The 24,410-nt window shown below is 44.8% G+C and overlaps 1 protein-coding gene across 6 annotated transcripts in view; it reads right to left on the bottom strand.

The window, feature by feature from the left end:
- TRERF1 (transcriptional regulating factor 1) overlaps positions 1–24,410 on the bottom strand; it is a 171,195-nt gene that overhangs the window by 49,611 nt on the left and 97,174 nt on the right. For 5 of the 6 annotated variants that reach the window (XM_083175677.1, XM_083175673.1, XM_083175672.1 and 2 more), the window contains 4 exons: positions 7,812–7,892; positions 3,508–5,072; positions 2,850–2,893; positions 1,562–1,697 (listed from right to left, as the gene is read on the bottom strand). In XM_083175677.1, the coding sequence (XP_083031803.1) occupies positions 1,562–1,697; positions 2,850–2,893; positions 3,508–4,848 (1,521 nt within the window). In that variant the 5' untranslated portion in view covers positions 4,849–5,072; positions 7,812–7,892. Of the gene's footprint in view, positions 1–1,561; positions 1,698–2,849; positions 2,894–3,507; positions 5,073–7,811; positions 7,893–19,771; positions 19,808–24,410 lie in introns of those variants that run through there. The other variant, XM_083175676.1, reaches the window with a different exon arrangement.

The raw sequence follows: 24,410 nt of genomic DNA, 5'->3' as shown, positions 1-24,410 counted from the left end.
CTAACAACACTCATGAAAGGTACACTGCACAAAGGGCCTGATTCTGTCTCAAGACTATCATGGTAGTCTGAAACATCCCCGAGAAACGCTCCAGTGACCTTCGAGATCTTCATTTTTGGCCGATAAAAACGGCAGCTGATTTTATGCTATGGTAATCACCATCAGTCATAAATCGCAATTTCAGGCCCTTTTATCGACTGAAAATGCATCGGTGCCCCTTCGTATCTGATAAAGGTAAGTACACACTGTTACAAAAATAAGGACGCATATTTGTCTAGAAGAAGGACCCGATATCTGTGTTACACGTTTTCTTGTAAAATTGGCTGATGGAAAATTCAGGTTTGCCCACACACTAGCCAACTTTTCCACCTGGACATATGGTCAGATTATGGAAAATGCCCACCCAAAAGTCCACATCCGGAAATTATGGCCGATATATTTGATCCTGTTGGACAGATCGGATAAACAAACAGTCACGTTTGTGGGCCTGATCTGTCCACGTTATCGCTGAAACGATCATTCAGATACGCAATACAATAAATCAGGTCAATTAATCAAATATTGGAAAATCGGGCCAAAAATGGAAAATTCTGGTTGACATGGTAAGCCTACCAAGACCCAGTGTGCCCACCCGTCGCTCCGCCAACCCGCCAACCCGCCCCCCTGCCACCATATCCCCTTGGAGCCATGCAAGGGGATGTGTTTCGAAGACACTGCTGTCCCGCTGCTGGAGAAATCCTTCATTAATTTCTCCAGGGGTCGCAAATATAAGTCAGTGGAGAATGACTTATATGTGCGGGCTTCCGGCTGAAAACAGGGCGAGCGGCTGGCGTCAGCCTCCCGCCCTCAGCACCTGTGTCATGCCACCATTTGCATGGGAACGCCCATTGTTTGCATGGGAATGCCCATGAAACACTGGTCGTTCCCATGTCCCGCTGCAGCCACCTCCAGCCCCATGTGAGCGAGGGTGCTTGTACACAAGCCCAGCACATGCGCTGGCAACAAACATAGGTCCCCGTGCGGGGACCTAATGAATCAAAATCAGGCCCATAGTGTGTACTTAGCTTTAGTTAGCATAAGAAACGTTTGTGTTGAATCCACCTCAGTCACTTGCAGTTTTTGGGTCCTCGACCAATTACTTATTCAAAAATACTAATCATATTCTCGCAAAAAGCAAAATATGAAATGAGTACAATATAAGAAAACATAAAGGTACATGAACAGTATCATATTATAATATAGTTGTATTAATCAATATAACCATTCCCTCTCAGCTTCTTTCTACAGTACATACCAATATAAAAAGATTCCACTAAGAAGCTGGATATACAAGTTCTACAAGACACCTGTCTGTATGTTTTACAGTATATAAATGCAATGTCTTAGCAAACAAAAAGATACAATGGAATTTACAGAAAGCAAAGCAAAGAGCAAGCAAGCATTATATTAACCCCTACAGTGCCTGGATGACCAATGAGGACGTGTATATTTGGCTCTTCAGCACCAGCACTGAAGAGGTCAAGGCATATGTCTAGAAATAAGATATAAGATATGTGGTTACCTGTCTAAGGACTGTGGTTGGTCTTACCCCTCCATGTGACCTCAAGTGGCCATTCAGAGCTGGGAGACTCTTGAATTCTTTGAAGCACACTGAGCATGTGAGCCGGCTTTTGGACTCCAGGCGGTCTGTGTACAACCTGCTTGATCCATTTAAAAATAGTTTAAAACAGTTTTCGCGCCTACCGGTTTGCTTTGTGCTGTCATCTCAATATATCAAGGTTATCCACTTGCCGGATACTGTACGTGCCATTTTATATATGCCAGCCCCCCTGAAACTTTTACTAAATACCCTGCTTTATATGTCGACCTGCCTTTTGTGCTTATAATCTATGTACATTAATCATCAGACATTTAGCTGGATATATATATATATATATATATATATATATATATATATACACCATGAAAACATTGGATAGTTTGGATGGATAAAATATTAAATCGTAAGAACCGTACAATGAGATATGTCTTTACTATGAGAGAAATAAAGCAGATCACTAAGTCAAAGCTAAACAATGACCTATAGTCATATACAAAGTGGTCAAGCAATTTAACTTAGAGCAAAGGTATTCGACACGAGGACCCCGACTACAGTGCAACTACATATCCCAGCATGCCTTGCCACAGTTTTGCTATTAGGGCGTGATAAAACTGTGGCAGGGCAGGCTGGGTAGTGTAGTTCCAGAGCAGCTGGGGGCTGCTGGTTTAGAGTTTTATAATACAACTAATTGCCTTTTAAACAATGCAAAGTAGAAAGCAACTGTTACATTCCAGGTAAAAAGCAATTACTACATCCTGCTTATACTCATGGTCATTACCTCATCCCTGAGGTTTATTACTGTATATATATAGTACACTAAGAAGCAATATCAGGTAAACTGCACAAACCAGTACAGACAGAAAATCATTTTTATTATTATTTTTTTGTATGTGTGCTAAATGGAAAAATAGCAATTGACTGCTTGTATCTATCTATCTTCCTATCTAGCTATACCCTAATTAGATGTAGCCGCCCTCATCGTTGACACACCAATCGGCACGTGCGGCTGGCGCAATTACGTCACCATGCATGTGCGTATAATTCACTCCTGTGGCTCATGGAAACACAGTGCAGTGTAGCAATTCCATGCTGCGGGTGTGACAATGGCGCGCCAAACAAGCACGAGAGTTTGTGGCGCTGGAACGATGAGCGCGACTATATATATATATATATGTATGTAGCTATCTATATTATTTGTCATTTATTTCATTATATATCTTTTATAAAGCAATGTAAAACTGTACGGTACCTGTTATCTGGAGATATGGTCTGAGGGTGCCCATCTGACACGTGCTGAAAAAAAGTAATACAGTATGAGAAATCACCCAAATCGGAGGTGTTTGACATCCCCCTTGACAGTCTCATGCACATCAGACCTGAGCCGGTGGTCAGACCTGCTGCCTGTCCGACCACCGACTCAACTCCCCTCCTGACGGTGGGGGATGGGGTTGCATGCGATACATCACATATAAATGGAATGCATGCGATACATTGCATGCGATCCTGACGCCCCGGGAAGGCTTCGGGCGGCTCAGGCGGGTTGGATAGCCATACGCTGCTGTGATACATCGCAGTAGTGTATGGCCACCTTAAGTCAGCTATGTAATAAAAATCAGCTCTCATCAATACAGACAACATGGATATCCCAGGGTTGCCTACCCTCCCGGAATGGCCAGGAGGCTCCCGTAATCAGGTTACCCTCACCGCGGATACGGCCCCCCCAATTAATTTCTCGCGATTCGTGGCTTTTCGGGGAAGGGCTAAATATGCAAATCTTCTACATCAGACCCCGCCCCCCGAAGTGCTGCTGATAGTCTCCCCGGGAGAAGCCCGGAGAAGAGACTTTAAAAGTAGGCAACCTGGGATATTTATTCCTTTATCATGCCCCATACTCCACATTACTTTACCTGGGGCCACACTGTGCTTGGAGAAAGATGAGCTCCTTCACTGCTGTGCAAGTAGGAGGTGTCTTGTGCTAAAACCTGCTGGTGAGGGTCCTCATTGGTCATGACTCCCATATCCTGGCTATAGCTGTTTATAGCGTCTGCATTTGATAGACTCACAGGGCTGTCAATGAGAACTGGAGGTCGAACTTCATTGTTATATGGCTTTTGCGGGCTGAGTTCCTGTTGCAGCTGCTGTTGTGGCACCATGCTCTGTTTATATGAATACCTGAGAGGCTGGGCGTTCTGATACACATACTGCGGCACGGCACCCAGCTGAATAAGCTGCACGCTGTGAGACTTTTCCTGCGCATACGGTTCAGCTTTGGAATTGCATTCTGTGTTGTACACCGGTTGTTGGAGTTGTAAGTGATGATTATGTGATTGCTGCAAACTATGATGCATTTCTTGCCCCGCAGGCTGCATCTGATAATACTGAGACACATGACCAGAAAAACTGCGCTGTTGCTTCATGTCCTCAACTGCAAGACGCTGCTGTCCTGCCTGATGATGCTGCATATAGTAATGAGTTTTCAGCATGTCCTGTGAATGCTGCGGTAGTGCCTGGTGAGACTGCACTTGCTGGCCAAACTGGTGGCCTTGTTGCATTAGAGATGACGACTGCACCTGTGCAGGTTGCTGAAGATAATAAAAATGTGATTGTGGCCGTAGCTGATGCTTCTGCTGTTGACTTGCTAGTCCTGGATACATTTGCTGAGAAACCTGAGGATATCTGTCCAAAGTGCTTGGTTGAGCTTGCTGCTCGGAGACTGGCTTGAGTGACAGCAACTGCCGGAGAGTACTGTCACCGTCCATAAGTGACGACTGTTCCGGTACACCCTGAGACATGGCATGGATTCTTAAGTTCTGCCTGGCAAAGACCTGCGTAAAAGAGTCCAACTTATGTAAAGCCCCGCTGGTTGCTTTAGGCCGATTGTCCTGTACAGAATAGTAAGACACCTGGTTGCCATCATTTTGTGCCTGGGAACCCCACTGTAGGCTTTGGTCAAAGCAATTTAAATGACTGTTCTCCTGAATGCGACTACCAGACCCCACATTTGTCCAGTGAGTTGTCCTGGACAAATCAACCTGTCCGATATTTGTAGTTCCAGAAATTATTGTGCCATCTCTGGAATCTTGGGATAAGTGGGGTGAGGAAGAGGATGACTCTGAGGCGTTCTTATCCAACGAGTCATAACTGTGGTTGAGCACCTGGCTGTTCACCTGATGCTGCATATGTTGATAGTAAATATTATCGCTGCTGTTGGATACGAAGTGCGTCTTGTATAGCTGCTGATCCTCCATAGTGGCTAGAGTAATCCGACCTTGTAGGAGCAGTGCCCATATAGAATAGTGTCCCTGAGAGATAGGTAGGTAGAAATAAGGAGTTCGTTAAGTATTCAATGTGCCCATTTATGGTATATTCCTTCGAGTTATAAATGTAGGGGATCCTCAAAGGGTAAGTTTTTTGCCTCTTCAGAAGGTGAGAAAGAGTAGGACAGTAGCAATGTTCTGGAACAGGAGTCCATCTGTAAAGCAGAAACACATTGATTTAAATTACACATTGCCATGATATTTGTATATAACTAAAGGATTGGACTATGCCCAGCCAATGGCATGATTTTATTCCACTGGCTGGAAGACTATGGATGGGTATTCAATCTCAGGTCAATCTCGGGTCACAGCTGTCGGGATGTCCCAGCAGTTGTGACCCTGGCCTGTTCTCGGCCCGCTCTGAATTTCCTCAGCAGCTCCTCAGGAGGGGTCACACACAATTAGGCACTTGATGTGCCATATTTTGCATGTGCTAAATTGCATGCAATTTATCACATGCAACTCCCGGGGAGCTGCAGGTGGAGGGAGCAGGTGGGTGGCGGACATAGAGGCGGCGAGCGGGGGGAACAGAGAGCCGGACAGGAGGAGCAGGGAGCCAAACTGCAAGAAAAAAAAGCCCATACAAATGATTGGGAAGCCACTGATTGGCTGAAAGCTCTCAGCCAATCACTGGCTACCTATTCATTTGAATTTTTTTTTTCTCTTGCAGCTTGGCAGAAACTGCTTTTAAAGTCGGGTCCGTTCTGCCAAGATGCCACTTCAATGCTGTCAGGAAAGACAGCAATGAAAAGGCGCCCGCCACTATCTCGCCCGTCTTAAATAGCCGCGGGGGATGGAATACCCCCCAACTAATCAGTATTCCAGAAACATCTGATTTGCCATATCTTCAGGACAATAGCGGTGACGAGAGAAGCCACAGGGTAGTCTAACATCTTTATTCTATGTTTAATCTGAATAGATTTTTGCCAATAATTACAGGAGTAGGTTATTTAGCAAGAGCAGCACTTCCAACTGACATTTTTATTATTGCCAACATATGCATTACTATTAAGGACCAGAATCCTTCATATTGTCATGGAAAGCGATTAAACAGGTGCAGGCAGGATAAGCACAATGGGCACGTGCACTTTTGTGTGGAAAATCCACATTTGTTAAATTTGTACATGACCATGTGTATGGTATATAGGCCATTTTCATTTCTCACAGAACCTTATTTTATTTCCTTTATCTCCTTTTGAGGTAAGGTTTAACCATTTCCTATCGCATGATTAAATATGCGTATGGAGAGAAGATAAAAGAAGCATCTGTATATAACATATACAACAGAACATGTGTGCAACAACCAATCAGAAATAGACATATAACATCACACAAGGTAATTGGCTGCTATGATTATAGTGAACAATTACATCTAAATGCAACACTCTAGTAGTAGACTATAGATAGTGAGGAAATAACTAGTTTCTGTAGATGGCATTCACGAACGCTTTCCAGCACAACAAACGCACAACACACACACACACAAGCTGCCTAAATCGTTTGTATAGATTTACAGTCAATGACTATTGTGCTCCATTCATAATTGCAGCTAGGAGCTGATTGGCTGATAGTTTATCACTCTTCATTTTATCACTTTTTGAAGCCTGGCTCTAATCGAGTAATATTTACTTTTACATACCACATTTACCATACTTGCTTTTTTTTGGTTCTGGCTCCTTTCTTTCAAACCTATAAATGGCTTTTATCCAGTATATGTTATACTGCCCTAAATAATAACTAATTCTTGGGTAGATTTATTAAGCTCGGTGAAGTGATAAAGTGTCTGGTTTTTATTACTGGCCAATCAGCTCCTACCTGTCATTTTTCAAACCAAGCCTGTAACTTCAGAGTCAGGAGCTGATTGGCCAGTGATAAAAACAAGACACCTTATCACTTCACCGAGCTTAATAAATCTGCCCCTCTGTTTTGTTTATCCAAGGAGTCCCATTACATATGGTTTCATAAGTGCAGCAATTTGCATCACTATTTTTGAATTAAGAATTGTGACATCCATTACAGGGTGTGATAGGTTTTTTCTTGTATAAGAAAAAGTCCCCAACCTATAAAACAAGAGTCAGTTATGTTTTACCACAAATAATAAAGGCCCTTATTCTGGTTGGTGCGGTAATATCCGCGTGCGTACGTGCCGCCGATGTTTTGTGTCTGCGCATGTGCAGAGGCGTCTCTGCGCATGTGCGAGCGGGGCGTACGGCCAAATCCCGCATGAAATGTGAACACTCCGAACAGGGGGTGGAGAGGGGCGTGAAGGGCTATTTGGGCTCATTACCATATGCATACGCCCCGCGTTTCATGGGCGTTCCCATGCAAACGCTGGGCGTACGTATGGTAATGCGGCTGTGACGCACGTGTAGGGGGCGGACATATGACATCGCCGGATGTCAGCTGCCCGCCCAGATCCCTGCTTTTGCACGGAAAAATGTCCGTGTGGTCTGAGGTTGCGGGAGCTGGTGGACCACTCGGTCCTGCATTCGATGGTCTGCAACCATCGAATGATGGGGGAGGTTCCCTGAGATGGAGGAGGCGTATTCCATGAAAAATACACGTGCGGTCCGTTCGGCCAGCTTCTTACCGCGTACGGACGGAGTTGGCGATCCGTATGGAAGGCGGGGTTTCGCACGCACGGTCCTGGCCGCATATTCGGATCCGGCCGCACCGATCAGAATAAGGCCCAAAGACCTTGTGGTAAATTAACTAAGATAGGAGTTCTGTTGAAGATGGGATGTTGCCCAGAGCAACCAAACAGATTCTAATTATTTATTTAGCACCTTCTAGAAGATAATAGAGAGAATCTGATTGGTTGCTGTGGGCAACACCCCATCTTCAGTAGAACTGCCATCTTAGTAGATGTACCCCCTAGAATCAGGTATACTTACTTTGAGTGTGTTGGGATTCAAACAATTTATAGCTTCACAGATCCGTTTCAATACAGGAGACAGATGGAGGATTAGGTGTCCCTAAAACCAAAAAGAACAAATGCTTTGTCAGAGCAAGGGAGCAATACGCAACGTACGGGTGTGTACACTCTTATATACACAGTAACCATTTCCTACTAGGTTACTCTAAATTTCTATCAGGAATATTATAGGTTGTGATTAGTAAAAAAATAAACAAAAAAAATCTTACTCTGAATTTGGGAGGGACGCGCACGCGGTAGGGGGGTATGCTGAATTGAGCAGCATGACCTTCCTTCTAGCAGATCAAAGCAGAAATAGACTTGGCTTCACAGTCTATTTATGCTTACGATCCCAATGCCACTGTGCGATTCAGGGTCAATGTCGATTCGAACTATATAGTTCAAATGAAATCAAAAGTGACACTGATTCGCACTGTGTGTACTGGGCATAACTCATTGAATGCCAAGTAGTACAACTATTTATCAGTTGTTATCTTTTTATTATTAGGAACATACCGTAGAAATAGTAAAAGTAACAAATGTATGTTATTAAAGGTAATAAATATTTGTGAAATTGAAGGAGCTTGTGAATTTGAACTGCCATTGATTAAAGTGCCACTGTTTAAGTGCAGAGTTATAACTAAGAAGGAGTTACATCCAGGAAGGGTGAAACCAGGTTGCAAGAGGCTTCTGTCCCTTCTGTTTCTGTTTTATTTATTTTTCTCTTTGCTTGAAGCCCAGGTGCCTGACCTGCTAAAGGGTCCACAAAGTGCAGGTACACAGTGTGCTGCATGATCTTATGCTGGGCATACATCAAGGCGATTTGGTCCGATTTCGACCGATTGCGACCAAACGGCCCGTTAAATCGGAACAAATCGCCTCTCCCTGACATGTAGTCGGGTCCGATGCGCGGTCCCGTGCGCATCGGACCCGGCTAGGTGGTCGGACCGGCTGGCCGTCCGACCACCCGTTCTGGGACGGGCGCTAAGCAGTGACGCATGCGATCCATCACAACGGATCGCATGTGTCCCTGCCGCCGGAAGGTCCCGGCGGCTTGCAGTCCATCGCGTGTCCGTACACTGCTGCGAGACGTTGCAGGCAGTGTATGGGCACCTTTAGTGTGGGCCACTGAGGACAAGGTGCAACTGGAAGAAATTACAGAGGTAGCGGACGGATACAGAGTGGAGTGTCAGCAAACTGCAAGACAGCTGGTAACCGCAGGAGACCAGAGGACCGAGATAAAAGCCCTGCTGTCGCTGCTGCAGACACATCAGGTGTGAGGACACAGGAGCGTGACACAGCTGCAGGAACAGATAAGTATCAACTTTCTTATATTTTGATAGAAATTAACTTGTAGTGTGTAATTGCATTGTAATTTAATTTTCTACTGTATACTAGGGGGTTAGTCGCAGGGAGGTAGATAAAATGGGTGGGGCCCAGATTGAGAATCTCACTCAGTGCATGTCATGCAAAATGTATGCGCACCTGGAGCAAAAGTCCCAGTGCAAATACATCTGCAAGAGATGTGAGTGAACGTCCGCCCTGGAAGCCCAGGTCACTGATCTAGAGCGGACCGTTCAGCGATTATCTCGAGCAAAGCTTAGATAGAAGGGCGGAGGAGTTGCAGATGGGGTCACCGGTAGGTGAGGACGAACAGGTAGCCAGCTGGGTCACGGTCAGAAAGAGGAAAAAGAGTGTCAGGAGGGACAGGCATGACAACTCGAATCTATCACACCCGAATAAATTCACCCGGTTGGATTAAGTTTCTGTGGAGGATAGCGACAAAATGACGGAGCTGGAGGAGACTGCTCCCTCTAGCAACCAGAGGAGCGGTCCTTCTAGTTCAAAGGGGATGACAGGTAGTGAGGTACAAAGTCAGATAGTGGTGGTAGGGGATTCTATCATCAGAAGGACAGGGCAATCTGTGATCCCCGTACAGTCTGTTGTCTCCCGGGTGCACCCGGAAGAAGTTTCAAAACTGTAAATAGGTCGGGCAGTGGGCATGGTGGGGAGGGCTGTAGAGAGTCTACTGAGGGGGAGGTGGGTACGAGGAAGTTAGTAAGGAATACAAATAAGTCCAGAGGAGAAATAAAACACAATGTTAGGGACGCAAATAAAAATAAACATGAATTAAAATGCCTACTGGCTGATGCAAGAAGCTTAGCAGGTAAAATCGGGGAACTAGAAACTGTGGTCACTAGGGACGATTATGACATTATTGGTATTACAGAAACATGGTATAATGAGTCGCACAACTGGGCATTAACCATGGAGGGATATACACTCTACAGAAAAGATAGGGAAAATAGAAAGGGCGGGGGTGTGTGCCTATATGTAAAAAATAACTTAACATCATATGAGAAAGAAATGAGCACAGATACAGAGGAAGATTACACAGAGGCGGTGTGGGCAGAGATAACTGACAATAACAAAAAACCTAATAATAAAATTTTAATAGGGGTATGCTATAGACTGACGAACAAAAACGAAAGGGACGAGTCTCTTCTTTTAAACCAAATCAAACAATCATCAGATCAGGGTGATGTATTAATTATGGGGGATTTTAATTCACCTGACATTGATTGGAAAAAACTAAACATGTAAAACAGCAAGAAGCAGTGGGTTCCTAAGCTTACTTAAAAGACCAGTTTATCACACAAACAGTAGAAGCTCCAACTCGTAATAAGGCATTATTGGATTTGGTATTAACAAGTAACATAGATCTAGTTTCAAACACAAAAGTAATTGAACATCTAGGGAACAGTGACCACAACATGGTTTCAAGAAGTCAACTTTAGTAATCATCGGATCGGCAAAAATACAGTATCGGCAAAAATACTAAACTTTAGAAAAGCTAACTTCAAATTATTCAGAGAAGCCCTAAAAAGAATTGTGTGGGAAACGGTTTTGAGGGGAAAAAATGTTGAGCAAATGTGGGATACTCTAAACAATGTACTCGAATCATTAACTATTAAATACATTCCTAAAGTAAATAAGGGTAAATTCAATTAAAAAAAAGCCACCATGGTTGGACAAAAAAGTTAGGTCAGCAATCAACAATAAAACAAGAGCATTTAAATTCTATAAAAATAACTTAAATGAGGAGGTGTTCACCAAATACAAAGAATGAAATAAAATTTGCAAAGAGGCAATCAAAGTAGCTAAAAGGGATTATGAAGAGCGCATAGCCACTGAAAGCAAAACTAACCCCAAGAAGTTTTTCAAATACATAAATAGTAAACGTATAATTAAGGTCAACATAGGCCCACTAACCGATATCACTGGAAAAAGTTTTACGGAGGATAAGGGAAAAGCAGAACTGTTAAATTAGTTCTTCTCATCAGTGTTTACTAAGGGAGAGCAGACTGTGGAACGCACACATACCACAAATGGGATGAACAAGCCGGACCTCAATATTGATTTCTCTACCGAGGAAATAATATTGAGGCTCAGCAAAATCAAAACAAATAAATCACTTGGGCCAGATGGGATACATCCTAGGGTACTAATGGAATTAAGGGAGGTATTAGATTCATCTCTACATTATATCTTTGATAATTCACTATCATCAGGAAAGGTACCAAAAGACTGGAGAATAGAAGAGGTAGTGCCATAATTCAAGAAAGGAAAAAAGGAGTATCCCGCTAATTACAGACCAGTTAATTTAACATCAATAGTGGGTAGGTATCCAGGAATATTTAGACCTTCATAGTTTACTCAGTAATAACCAGCATGGGGGTGAGATTTAATAGGATGAGAGATTCAGAAAGTGAAAGATTTGGGAAGAAATCTCCAGGTTTTTTAAAGCGGCAATCATTTACACTGCAAAACCCGTTTGATTTTGCAGTGTAAATGATTGCCGCTTTAAAAAAACTGGAGATTTATTCCCAAATCTCTCACTTTCTGAATCTCTCATCCTATTAAATCTCACGCTGGGTTTGTGAAAAATCATTCATGCCAAACTATTCTACTTGGTTTCTATGAAGAGATTAGCAAAAACCTTGATAATGGAAACGCTGTAGATGTGATTTTCCTAGATTTTGCTAAAGCCTTCAACACCGTACCACACAAGAGGTTGATAAATAAAATGGAGGACCTGTGATTAGGGGCAAATATCTGTAGATGGGTAAGGAACTGGCTGTGTAATAGAGAACAATGGGCCTTATTCTAGTTCACTCTGACAAAATCCTTCTTAGATGGACAAAACCATGTGCACTGCAGGTGAGGCAGGTGTTACTTGGGCAGAGATAATTAGATTTGGGTGGGGTTTTACTTCAAAGAGAGATCTATATCGCAGTGTAAAAATAAAGCAGTCAGTATTTACCCTGCACAGAAACAAAATAACTCACCCAAATCTAATTCTCTCTGCACATTTTACATCTGCCCCCCCCCCCCCCCTGCAGTGCACATGGTTTTGTCCATCTAAAGGCCCATACACACTTGTAGATTTTAATTTCAAAAGACTTTGCCAAAATCTGATACATATATCTTTCACCAAAGTAGTGCGTACACACTGAGCTATTTTTCCCAAAGAGCAAAAAATTTTCAGGAAGCAAAAGACTTTGCTGAAAATCTTTCATTATAAGGCTATTTACATAATAGGCGGGGTTTGAATTCCAAGGGTGGGAGCAGGGTCCATTTTATTCAGTGCATTTCTGTCCCCCCCCCCCCTCCCCCGGACTCGACCCTCCAAGGGGCCTCTTCACACCCCCCACCCCCGGACTTGGCGGCGGCCACCGCATCACCTCTCCCCCCTCCCCCGGTGAGCAGCGAGGCCACCTCTCCCCCGCCTGGGGCGCTGCGGTGTATGGCACAGCCCTGGGTAAACGCCACCCCATGCCGCACCGCCAGAGTGAAATCCCACCCACCTACACGGCTGCGATTTCATTTGCTGCCGTGCACATAGGTAGAAACAAAATATACATTGGTGGGCAGGGGTGCCAGTTATATATACATTGCTGGCATGTGCCAGCAATGTATACATTCCTGGCTAATACATAACGTTGGTGGGCAGTGGTGCCAGTTATATATACATTGCTGGCATGTGCCAGCAATGTATACATTACTGGCATATACATTACATTGGTGGGCAGTGGCTTATTAATAACGTTGTTTCAGTAATATATACAATGCTGGCATGTGCCAGCAATGTATATATTACTGCCTTAAAAAACATTGGTGGGCAGTGGCTGTGTCTATACTCAGCAGGGAGGAGGAGGGAGCGGCCAGTCAGCTGGGGGGCGGGGCGACCTGTCAGATGTGTGCCATGTCCGGGGCGTCCTGTCAGATGCCTGCTCTCCGTGCAGCAGTGTGAGCCACAGCAGACAGCGTTGGAGCGGGGCCGGGTGAGTATTGGCAGAGGGAGGGAGCGGGGCAGACGAGCGGGGCGGCGCTGGTGAGCGGCGTTGAGTATGGAGAAGGGGGAGGGAGGGAGTGTGCAGGGCGGTCAGCTGGGCTGAAAGTCTCTTATCTTTCAGCCCGGCGGCCGTACACACCTAGCGATGATGGCTGAAAAACCAGCCATCATCGCTAGATGTGCTGGTAAAACCAGCAGACTGCCCACTTTGCTAGCGATGATGCGGGAGCGCACATCATCGCTAGTCTGCAATCTCTGGGGCATACACACTAGGCGATTTTCAGCTGAAAATCGGCAAGTGTGTATGGGCCTTAAGAAGGATTTTGTCAGAAAGCGTGAACTAGAATAAGGCCCAAAGAGTGGTCGTGAACAGTACCGTTTCAAATATGATTCCAGTACTAAGTGGAGTGTCACAGGGTTCGGTTCTTGGGCCCATTTTATTTAACATTTTTATTAACGATATTGGGATGGGGTTACTCAGCAATCTATCCATCTTTGAGGATGATACTGAGCAGAGTTATTAAATCATCAGAAGATGTCACCACGCTTCAAAATGATCTTGACAATCTAGATGAGTGGGCAAAAAAGTAGAAGATGAAGTTCAATGTGGACAAATGCAAGGTCATGCACCTTGGGAGACATAACCAGTGTGCTAGTTATAACTTAAGCGGGGATGAATTGGGTAATTCAGTTCTATTACTCGAAAAGGGTGTAGTGCTCAATGTAATATGGCAACACAAAAGGCCAACAAAACTGTAGCATGTATTAAAAGGGGCATGGAAACTAGGGACTCAAAAGTAATTATGCCTCTGTACAAATCATTGGTTAGACCGCAACTCGAATACGGAGTACAATTCTGGGCCCTACATTATAAAAAGGACATCATAGAATTAGAAAAATTCCAAAGAAGAGCAACAAAGCTTATTAGGGGAATGGAGACTTTAAGCTACAAGGAAAGCTTAAGCAATCTGGGACTATTTACACTAGAGAAGAGATGTTTAAGGGGAGACATGCTCAATATGTATAAATACATTAGGGGCCAATATAAGGAACTGTCAAACACCATTTTTTCTGCTAAACAGGAATCTAGGACGCAAGGGCACAAGTTTAGATTAAAAGAAAAAAAAATTGTTAATCTAGAAGAAAAGATTTCTTTACAGTCAGAACAGTCAAACTTTGGAACTCTCTTCCTGGAGAAGTGGTGTCGGCAGACACTATAAATAAATTTAAAATAAGGTTGGATAAACATTTATTGGTTGAAAACATCCACGGGTACGAATAAGTAACAAAATCTGTCTTTAAAATATCAGAACATACTATACAACAAGGGATAAACTATTATAAACATAAGTTGAACTAGATGGACGCAAGTCTTTATTCAGCCTCACCTAATATGTAACTATGTAATGAATCTCTGAATTCTATTATCATGTAGTGTTCAAGATTGGTTACTAATACTATTCAGTGTGCTGGAGGAACCAATGTCTTGTTACTACCTATGTAATGACGCCAACAGTGGCGTAACTATAGCACCGCAGCCCCCGCGGTCGCGGGGGGGCGCTGTGCATGTGGGGGCGCCGAGGGGCTGCGGTGCTATAGTAATGCCCCTGCCCCCCATCCCCCGCAGGCTTACCTGTCTGCGCGTCCCAGCTCCCCTCCTGGCTTCAATCAATTCTATGGAGACGGACCACAATAAAATGGCCGCCCCATAAAGCAGCCAGTTCTCTAAAACTGTCTGCGGTATGGGGGCGGCCATTTTATCGTGGTCCGTCTGCATTAATGGCGGGGGGGGGGGGCGCCCCAAACCAAGCTACGCCACTGGACGCCAACCATACACACTGCACAATGCATGATGCCAACCATACACACTGCACAATGCATGATTCCAACCATACACACTGCACAATACATGACGCCAACCACACACACTGCACAATGCATGACGCCAACCATACACACTGCACAATGTCGGATCCAGCCAGTAGTGGCAAAAGATCAACAAGCCATCCCTGGGAGATGAGAGCTGTTCAGGGGATTAAATGGGTTGACTGATGTGAATGGTACTTAAACGGTATTTAAAACGGTAATCTACTGCAATGTGAAGGCTCAGTCCCGTTTTAAATGCCTTTTAAAAATACCGGTTTTTGAAACGTTTCGGCACTGTGAAAGTGGTATTATAGATCTAAAATTAAGCAATTATTGTTTTAGATTGATATATGTTTTTAATGTAGACTATTTTATGTAGTAATTATTTGGGTTGAGTCAATAATACCCCCTTCACACCTAAAACAACGTATCGCACCTGGGATTTGGACACCAAATTTTGGACATTAAACGGGGGTGGTAGTGGAGGCAGTGCTTGGAGCTGATGCTGTTTCCTGTTTCCTTCTAGGAACTGGCCAGGGCAGGGCGATGGAGAACGGAGGCAGCATGAAATGGGTGGGCCAGGCCAGCTGACATCACCGTTGGGTGCGAGCTCAGCCAACTACATCACCATTGGGGCACAGTGGTACAGTCATGTTGGAATAGAAAATGGCCTTCCCCAAACTGTTGCCATGAAGCATAGCCTTGTCCAAAACATCTTGGTATGTTATGATTGCCCTTCGTTGGAGATAAGAGGCCTATAAAGAAGCCAATACAATTATCCGTGCTCCACCAAACTTCACAGTTGGCATAATACAGGCAGGCAGGTAACATTATCCGGGCATTCTCCAAACCCAGACTCACCAATCTGACAGAGAAGCATGATTCATTTCACAGAACATGTTTCAACTGCACCACAGTCCAGTGTCGGTGTACTTTAAACCACTCCATCTAACACTTGGCATTGGACTTGGTGAGGAGAGGCTTGCATGCAGCTGCTCTGCCATCAAAACCCAGTCCATTAACTCCCTCAGCTTACATTAATGCCAGTGGAAGTTCTGCGCCTTAGCAGTTGCCGAAGTGCTCTGTGATTTTATAAGGTCTTCTGCTTCATGGCTAAGTTGCTGTTGTCACTTACAGATGACCGCGGAATATCCACCAGGGGTGAAATTTTCTGAACCATTTTATCACAGTTCCATACAAAGGCGGCATCCTATCAAAGTTCCACACAAAGGCGGCATCCTATCACAGTACCACACAAAGGGGCACCCTATCACAGTACCACGCTTAAGGTCACTGAACTCTTCAGAATTACCCATTTTGAATCACAAATATTTGCAAATGGAGACTGCATGGCTAGGCTCTTGATTTTATATATTTGTGGCAACAGGTATGATTGAAATTATTGAATTCAATAATTGTCCATATAATGTATGTTGATGAGTGGATTTCTGGTCGCCACCTTTGGATGGCACTTGTGCCAGCAACCCAAACAAATGAAAAAGATTGACAGGAGCATTGGCCACAGAAAAAAAAGCTGAATTAGAGCACCGAACCCAGCAAGGCTAGTCTGACTAAGTAAGCCTGACCCAATTCAAGTCTACCATTGTCTGTACAGTGAAATTATAATATCCAAGACTATATAATAAATTATATAATACATTGATGAACAAAAAAAAAAGTTCTGTATGACACTTGCTAGCCAACTTCTAAGCATTTATGTCATATGAAAAACAATCAAAGGCAAACACTTATACCCCTTTCAGACCGCACTTTTTACCCGTTATTTTGCAGTTTTTTTACCTTTTTAAAACGGTAATTTGTGCAGTCTGAAAGGTGCAAAGTGAATTTACCGGTTCTATTGAACTGGTATTTCTAAACAGTAATAAAGCAGGGTCCTACCCATTTCAGACTCGTTTTTTTCATCCACTGTTTTCTATGGGTTAAGACGGGTTCAGTGTTGTGAAGGAACAAAAACTGCACTGAAATACCGTTTAAAGACATGCGGTGTGAAAGGGGTTTTAGCTGGCAGACCCGTTTATAGAAACGTTTTAAAATACCTGGTCAAAGCCAGTTTGGCGGTCTGAAAGCAGCATCAATTGACCTACCATTTATTCCATGCATTTTTTCCAAGTGTTTTCAACTTAAAATATAAAAAAAAACCCTAAGAAATCTTTGGACTATCTCAGACAAAATTTCTCACAACATGTATTTAAGCAAGACGTTTTTTCGATTACACACAGAAACGCCTTGAGTCCTGGAGAAAATGAGCGGTATAAATAACTTACTCACACAGAGTTATCACTGCAATTTCATATTAAATATAAACTGAAGCTAAGTTCTATGTTCTTTATTATTAATAATATTAATATCATATATTAATATCATAAATATTTGTGCATTAAAATCAGACAAACAGGGGGTTATTGTAATTCATTCGGTCCCCTCTGCGAACAATGTTTTGAGTCTGCGCAGACGTATTTCTGCGCATGTGCAGACGCAGGGTGCACACACCCTGAGAGTCCTTTCTATGCACCCAAGTTTGCGAACTTAGGGCATGGGGTGGCAGTCCAGGGGATTCGCCCATGGGAACTGCCAGCGTTTCATGGGTGTTCCCAGGGAAACGCCGGGCGTTCCCATGGAAATCACCCGTGACGTGGGTGCGCCCATTTCCTGTCGAGTGTGCACACAAATCTAAGTGACCTGAGAGTCACTTAGATATGCATGCACCTCCACCAATTGAGTGTATGCATTTTCTGGGATGTTTGGTAAAGCGAATATTGCAAAGCTGTTTCTCCAAATACATAGAGGAATGCCAATTTACCTCCTAGTAAGGACTGAGAGTATTGGACGGATTTCCCCACCCACCCCCATCCCCAACTTGTTTTATAACTTACTGTATTTGATCATACTATCTTTATTTTTCAACTGGGTAGTCGCATAATCTATTTAACCATGTAAAATTGTAGTATTATATGCTTCAACAATATTTAATTACAAATTATATTCTTATTGTAATTGATCTTGAAATGATGAGTCATACTACATGGTAATTTGGGAATATTCATTAGTCATTGTATTCTTATTCCAATATCATCTTTCAACTACTGTACAATTTTGTTTGTATTACCAGGTTTAGTCTCTTTGTAGCAGGTAAAGCTTTGCAAATCCAGTCTCACTCATTTATTTACTGAAATGTGATCTCTAAACCACATTATCTGCACTGTTTCTAAATGAGTGTGGTTTGGATTATCTCAAAGACGTGAGACAAATATCCCCCACTACTGTGATAGACTGACATTTGCTTAATTACAGACCACCATCAGCAACTAAGAACATGCATATTATTATTGAAGCACTTGCTGGGGGTCTACTTTGAACAGGGCCGGTGCTACGTGTCCGCGCGCCCTCCTGCAAACTATATATTTGCGCCCTCCCATATTCAATATAGGGACAGTGCACACAAATAAAGGGTTTGGTATCATAAGGAAGGGGCATAGATGCACTGTAGTACCACCAATTTAATGACACCATAAAGTAGCACATTTTAATTTACTTCACATATGGTGCCTCTGATTCACAATACACCACATAGTAGTGTCCCTTATACACAATGCCCACATAAGTAGTGCCCCTGAAACATAATGCCAACAGTGCTGCCACTTAAAACACCCACAGTAGTTTTGCCCCTTATACATAACTCCCAGTAGTGCAGATTCACATATGATGGGCAAAAATAGGGGGGTACATCTGGAGAGAGAGGGGCAGATGCTAGGGAGAGAGAGAGGGGGTATAGATGTGGGGAGATGGGGTACAGATGCTGGGCAGGGAGAGGGGGCAGATACTGCACAGGAGGGGGGACAGATGCTGGGCAGGGAGAGGGGGCAGATACTGCGCAGGAGGGGGGACAGATGCTGGGCAGGGAGAGGGATGACAGATGTTGGGCAGGGAGAGGGTGGCAGATACTGGGCAGGTGGGGGGAACAGATGCTGGGAAGGGAGATGGGGACAGATGTTGGGCAGGGATAGGAGAGCAGATACTGGACGAGAGATGAGTGACAGATGCTGGGCAGGTAGAGGGGGCAGATTCTGGGCAGGTAGAGGGGGCAGATTCTGGGCAGGTAGAGGGGGCAGATTCTGGGCAGGAAGAGGGGGCAAATACTGGGCAGGGAGAGGGGGCAGATATTGGACAGGGAAAGGGGGGCAGGGAGAGGTGGGACAGATGCTGAACAAGGAGAGGGGGCAGATACTGGGCAGGGAGGGGGACAGATGCTGGGCAGGGAGAGAGGGGCAGATACTGGGCAGGAGTTGGGACAGGTGCTGGGCAGGGAGGGGTGAGACAGATGCTGGGCAGTAGGGGGAGCATATGTGGGCAGGGAGAAGGGGGCAGATACTGGGCAGGAGGGGGGACAGGTGCTGAGCAGGGAGAGGAAGGCAGATACTGGGCAGGGATAGGGGGCAGATACTGGGAAGGAGAGGGGACAGGTGCTGAGCAGGGAGATGGGGGGGACAGAAACTGGGCAGGGATAGGGGGGCAGATACTGGGCATTGAGAGGGAAGACAAATGCTGGGCAGGGAGAGGTACTGGCTAGGGAGAGGAGGGCAGATGCTGGGTAAGGATGGGGTAGGAGAGATGAGGGGAGAGAGAGGGAGAGAGAGAGGCTGCAGAGAGACAGGAGCTACAGAGGCAGAATAGGCAAGGTGCTGGGTGCAGTAACTTACAGAGGAAGCCATGTGCTGTGAGATCCTTCCTCTGTGTTCCAGGGGTCAGTGGAGATTAATGATATGCTCCACCAATCAGGTGATCTCTTCTAATCAGTATGTGCCGTGCTCCTCCAATCACTGCTCAGCACATGCTGTCCTGACCCTGATGCAGAGATCAGGGGGAGGGGCTCAGCACCGCAGTGAGGAAGGAAGGTGCAGACCAGGACTTCCCCTGCTGCTGCTGCTGTCTTCCGGAGTGTCCCGACCCCACTGCTGCTGCTGCACTCATTCCTCTTTCCCCTCTGCTGCCAGCGCTGCTGCCTGGCTGTCACACACTGTGACAGGCGCAGCAGCAGCGCACATCCCATACTGTGCACACAGTGCAGTGGCAGACTCGGTAGAGTCGCAGAGCAGGGAAGCGCCTATGGAACACAGCGCCTCCCTGCTTTGCAGGCTCTGCTGAGCGGGTAGCGCCGGCCCTGCAGCATGCTAATATACGTTATGCTCACTCCCTGGTGGAGTCACCCCTACATGAGTGAAGGGAGCCACCCTGGAGTGAGTATAACTTATATGTGGCTGAAATAGGGAGTAGAGTCAGGTCAGGAACATACAGCATGCTAATATATGTTATGCTCACTCCCGGGTGGAGTCTCCCCTACCTGTGAGCCACCCTGGGGTGAGTATAACTTGTATGTGGCTGAATCGTTTACAGATATATCGCGTTGGAGCATCGTGCTGTGTGTACTGATCCACCAACCGCCGATACAGCCTTGGGAGCTATCAGTGATTGACAGCTCATGCACCCGCCTATTTGGGATGTCAGTCCTGATGGATCGCGCAGCCTGGAGAACACACATTGCCTGATCCGTCTGTAGATATAGCTACCAGCATGTACCCAGCTTAAGCCGGAGGCTTCTACTAATCTACGACTGACTATGGCTGGCAGTAGTCTGCGCTGTCGTCAGAGACCGACCCCAAAAACATCTGGGCTTGTCTGCACTATATCAATCAAACTCAGAAAACGGCAGGTGTATGCCCCTAATCGCCGGCTTCCTGTCAGTCAAACTGCGACAGCACTGTGATTGGCAAGCGTCCGTATTGTCATTTGCATATTGATGTCACGCACACGCAATGTGAATACTGCGCACACGCAGTCGGCCGATAACCGCACAATTTGTGTTTTATGCACCCGAAATAATTGTGTACAGCGCTGTGGGAAGAGAAAAGTGTGTGGTGTACAATCCTGCAGCCACCAAGATGGAGGGATGCCTGCCCCCAAAAACTGGTAAAATTGGAAAATCAAGGGGCGCTTGATCGCACAACAAGAGACAATGAAATATAAATAAAAACCCAACACAAATAAAAAACACCTAAATACATAAAATAAAATATGAAATGTACCAATCCGGTCTTAGTACTAAACATACATATGTACAAATATGTGTTTACCTCCCAGATGCGGGGAAATAGTGATAATCACGTTAAAAGGTATTAGATCATTTGCTGGAAAGATGTATAAATCTCCATCTATGATTTGCATTTACTAATATGCCCAAAGGAAATAGAGTCCTTAGTTAGTGAATGGCATCCAGGAGATAATATACCAGCTGATAATCAGCATAAAGTCACCTGGAAAGCCTTACGTTTATGTTTACATTTGAGGGGTAATAATGAGCAGCACATACAATCTACTAGATCCGATCCGATGCACTCGGGACCGCGCATCGGATCGGATCTAATGTCAAACACATGCGATTTCATCCGATATATCGGCCGATGTAATCGGAATCGGACGAAATCACCTTAAGTTAGCTCCAATGTTTGTAGCCGGTAATAGATGATAGCCGCAGGGGTGTCTGTAATTGCTAGAAATGTGCACAGAGTCTCCTGACAGATGAATCTGGCTCGCACGGTTCCTTTTATGCACACGTAGTATTATCAACAGTCCTTAGACCAGAGGTTCCCAAACGTGGTCCTCAAGGCACCCCAACTGTCCAGGTACTAAGTATATCCATTCTTGGCCACAGGTGACTTAATTAGTAACTCAGTCAGTCTAATTTAACCATCTGTGCTGAGCCATGGATATACCTGGACCATTGGGGTGCCTTGAGGACCGCGTTAGGGAACCTCTGCCTTAGACTGAGACCCCGTATGTGGAGCAGAGACGGCTTGTGAGGACTTCCGCTGCACCGCCATGAGTATCGAGTTTTGCATGCCGTTTGGTCTGCCGGTGTCATAGGAGAGTGGGGGGCACAGCCCACTGCTGGGGGTGGGGGGACCCCGGACGAACGCTGGCAGGCTGCTGTAGTAGGAAAACATTTTTTCCTGTCAAATGCTGATGGGCCTATTTGGATGAGGGGCCTGGAGCTGCAGTTCCATCCGCCCCATTGTTTATCCGGACCTGCCCCTACATAGCGTTACATCGTAGCCAGTGTGAGAAACCCTCTTGCACTATTTTAAGTGTCCCCCCCCCCCACAAACAAAACACCACCCCACCATATTTTGATGCTTTAAAACATTTTTTTTGTAGAAATACCTGAATATGCTAATACTGTGCCTCTCATTGGTGCATTTTAACATCAATCACCATAAGGGGCAAATATCAGATACAATATATAATAAGCAAATTACCCCAGTATCAGTTGGAGCCTATGTATTACTAAGCTGCAGGCTGGCGAGTAATGATTTGGGATGGAGCAGATGTCAGGGGAAGATGTGATGGCAATGGGACAGAGATGCGATAAAATCTGTAGAAATATTGTGTAAACTACTCAATACATTCATGGGAATACATATTCTCAATGGCTGGTTTTCTCTATGCCAGTAACCAATATGGCCGCCGGAGTGCAGTGCTGAGAGCTGATTGGCCATTTTGAATCCTTGGGACAGGTATAAAACCCATGCAGACTGGACCATCAGTGGCATTTGATGAGTTGAAGTGGTTGATGCAGTTGATGCGGATGTGCTAAACTCTTGCCTCTGGAAGAGCGAACTAGACTGTTTCGGCATCTAGTGTTATACTTCCGGCTTTGGATACTGATACACAGCGCACAATAAAATCTGTGCTTTCCCTGGATTTTTTTTATTTTATATTTTCCTTTGCAGCATCTAACATCTGGAGATGAGCAGACCAGAGCTGAGACGGCTCCTCGAGGACCAGAGAAGATGGAGGAGCTGTCATGAAGATCCTGGTAAGTGATGTTAAGGGCAGTGATTCTATACTAATAGGGCAATTTGTCAGGGCCTGGGGAGAGATGAAGTACCAAACCGCCAGCTCCTAACTGCCACCCAAAATGACAGTAAGGAGCTGACTGGCTGGTACTTTATCTCTCTCAACACTGTACCTTTCTAGATGCTGTGATAAATCTCCCCCTCTGTCCTCTCACCCTGTGTGGCATGCGGGCGGCAGTTGGAGTTAGCTGCACATTAGTATATGTCCTACCTTATACTCTGGGGGAGATTCATGACAGCTTGGAGAGAGATAAGATGGGGAGAGGTAAAGGAGACCATTTATCAGTGAGTTTTAGGGATTTAAAACCCAATGTGTATGATAAGTGTTGCTCCAGCCAATCAGCTCCTGTCATGTGTCTGAAAAATGGCAGTTGGGGCTGATTGGCTGGATTTATCATACACATTGGGTTTCAAATAGATAAAATTCATGATATATGCGCCCCCAAAGTGGTGTATGTACTAAAACTTGGAGAGATATATAGTGGACAGAGAATGACTGCCAACTAACCAGCTCCCAACTGCCATTTTACACATACAGCATGTGACATGCCAGCTAGGAGCTGATTGGCTGATACTTCATCTCTCTCTCTAAGCACTGATAAATCTCCCTCCATGTCATTGTACCCTATGTGGCATGCGGGTGACTTTTCGATATGTGGCCCCCATACATCAGCAATGAACTGGGGCAATTTGGCATTTTACACATGATTGTGTAAACGGAATCTACAATGTACGGGGGTCACAGATGGCAGATTCTGAGCACATAGTGATTGGGATTGGTAACGTAGGTTTTCATACAATCTAATATATAAAAGGAAAAATGTGTCTGTCCTTCTGTCTTTCTATACAAATCCACAATTTACAAGGAAAGATTGTGACATTTTACAAATGAGCGTATTAAAACATGGCTGAGGCAACTAAAAAAAATCCAAATTAAAATGAGTTACTGTTAATGTTTTATTGATTAAAAACCACAATTTTTGCTGTGTATCTATGTTCAAGCATAACTCCGGAATGGCTGCAGCAATTTACACCAGACTTGGTACACATATTACTTACAATCTGGGAACAAACACTGTGGGGGCTGAGGCACCAGCACAGAGTATTTCAGCAGACAGCATAACTCCAGAATGGCTGGAGCATTTTACACAAAACTTCGTACACATATGACTTACAATCTGGGAACAAACACTGTGGGGGTAAGACAGCCCTAGCACCCCTAGGGATTGAGGCACCAGCACAACATAACTCCGGAACGACTGCAGCCATTTACACAAAACTTCATACACATAAGACTTCCGATCTGTGACCAAACACTGTAGCGGTAACGGCACCAGAGTATTCCAGCAGCTACATAACTCTGGAATGGCTGGAGCAATTTACACCAGACTTGTACATACCAGACTTGTACATATATAAATTGCAA

The sequence above is a fragment of the Crinia signifera genome, chromosome 3 (genome assembly GCF_055691185.1).
Source record: "Crinia signifera chromosome 3, ASM5569118v1, whole genome shotgun sequence".
In the NCBI taxonomy this organism is placed as follows: domain Eukaryota; kingdom Metazoa; phylum Chordata; class Amphibia; order Anura; family Myobatrachidae; genus Crinia; species Crinia signifera.
The sequence above is the reverse complement of the archived record's forward strand: the minus strand, read 5'-3'. Positions and strand labels throughout refer to the sequence as shown.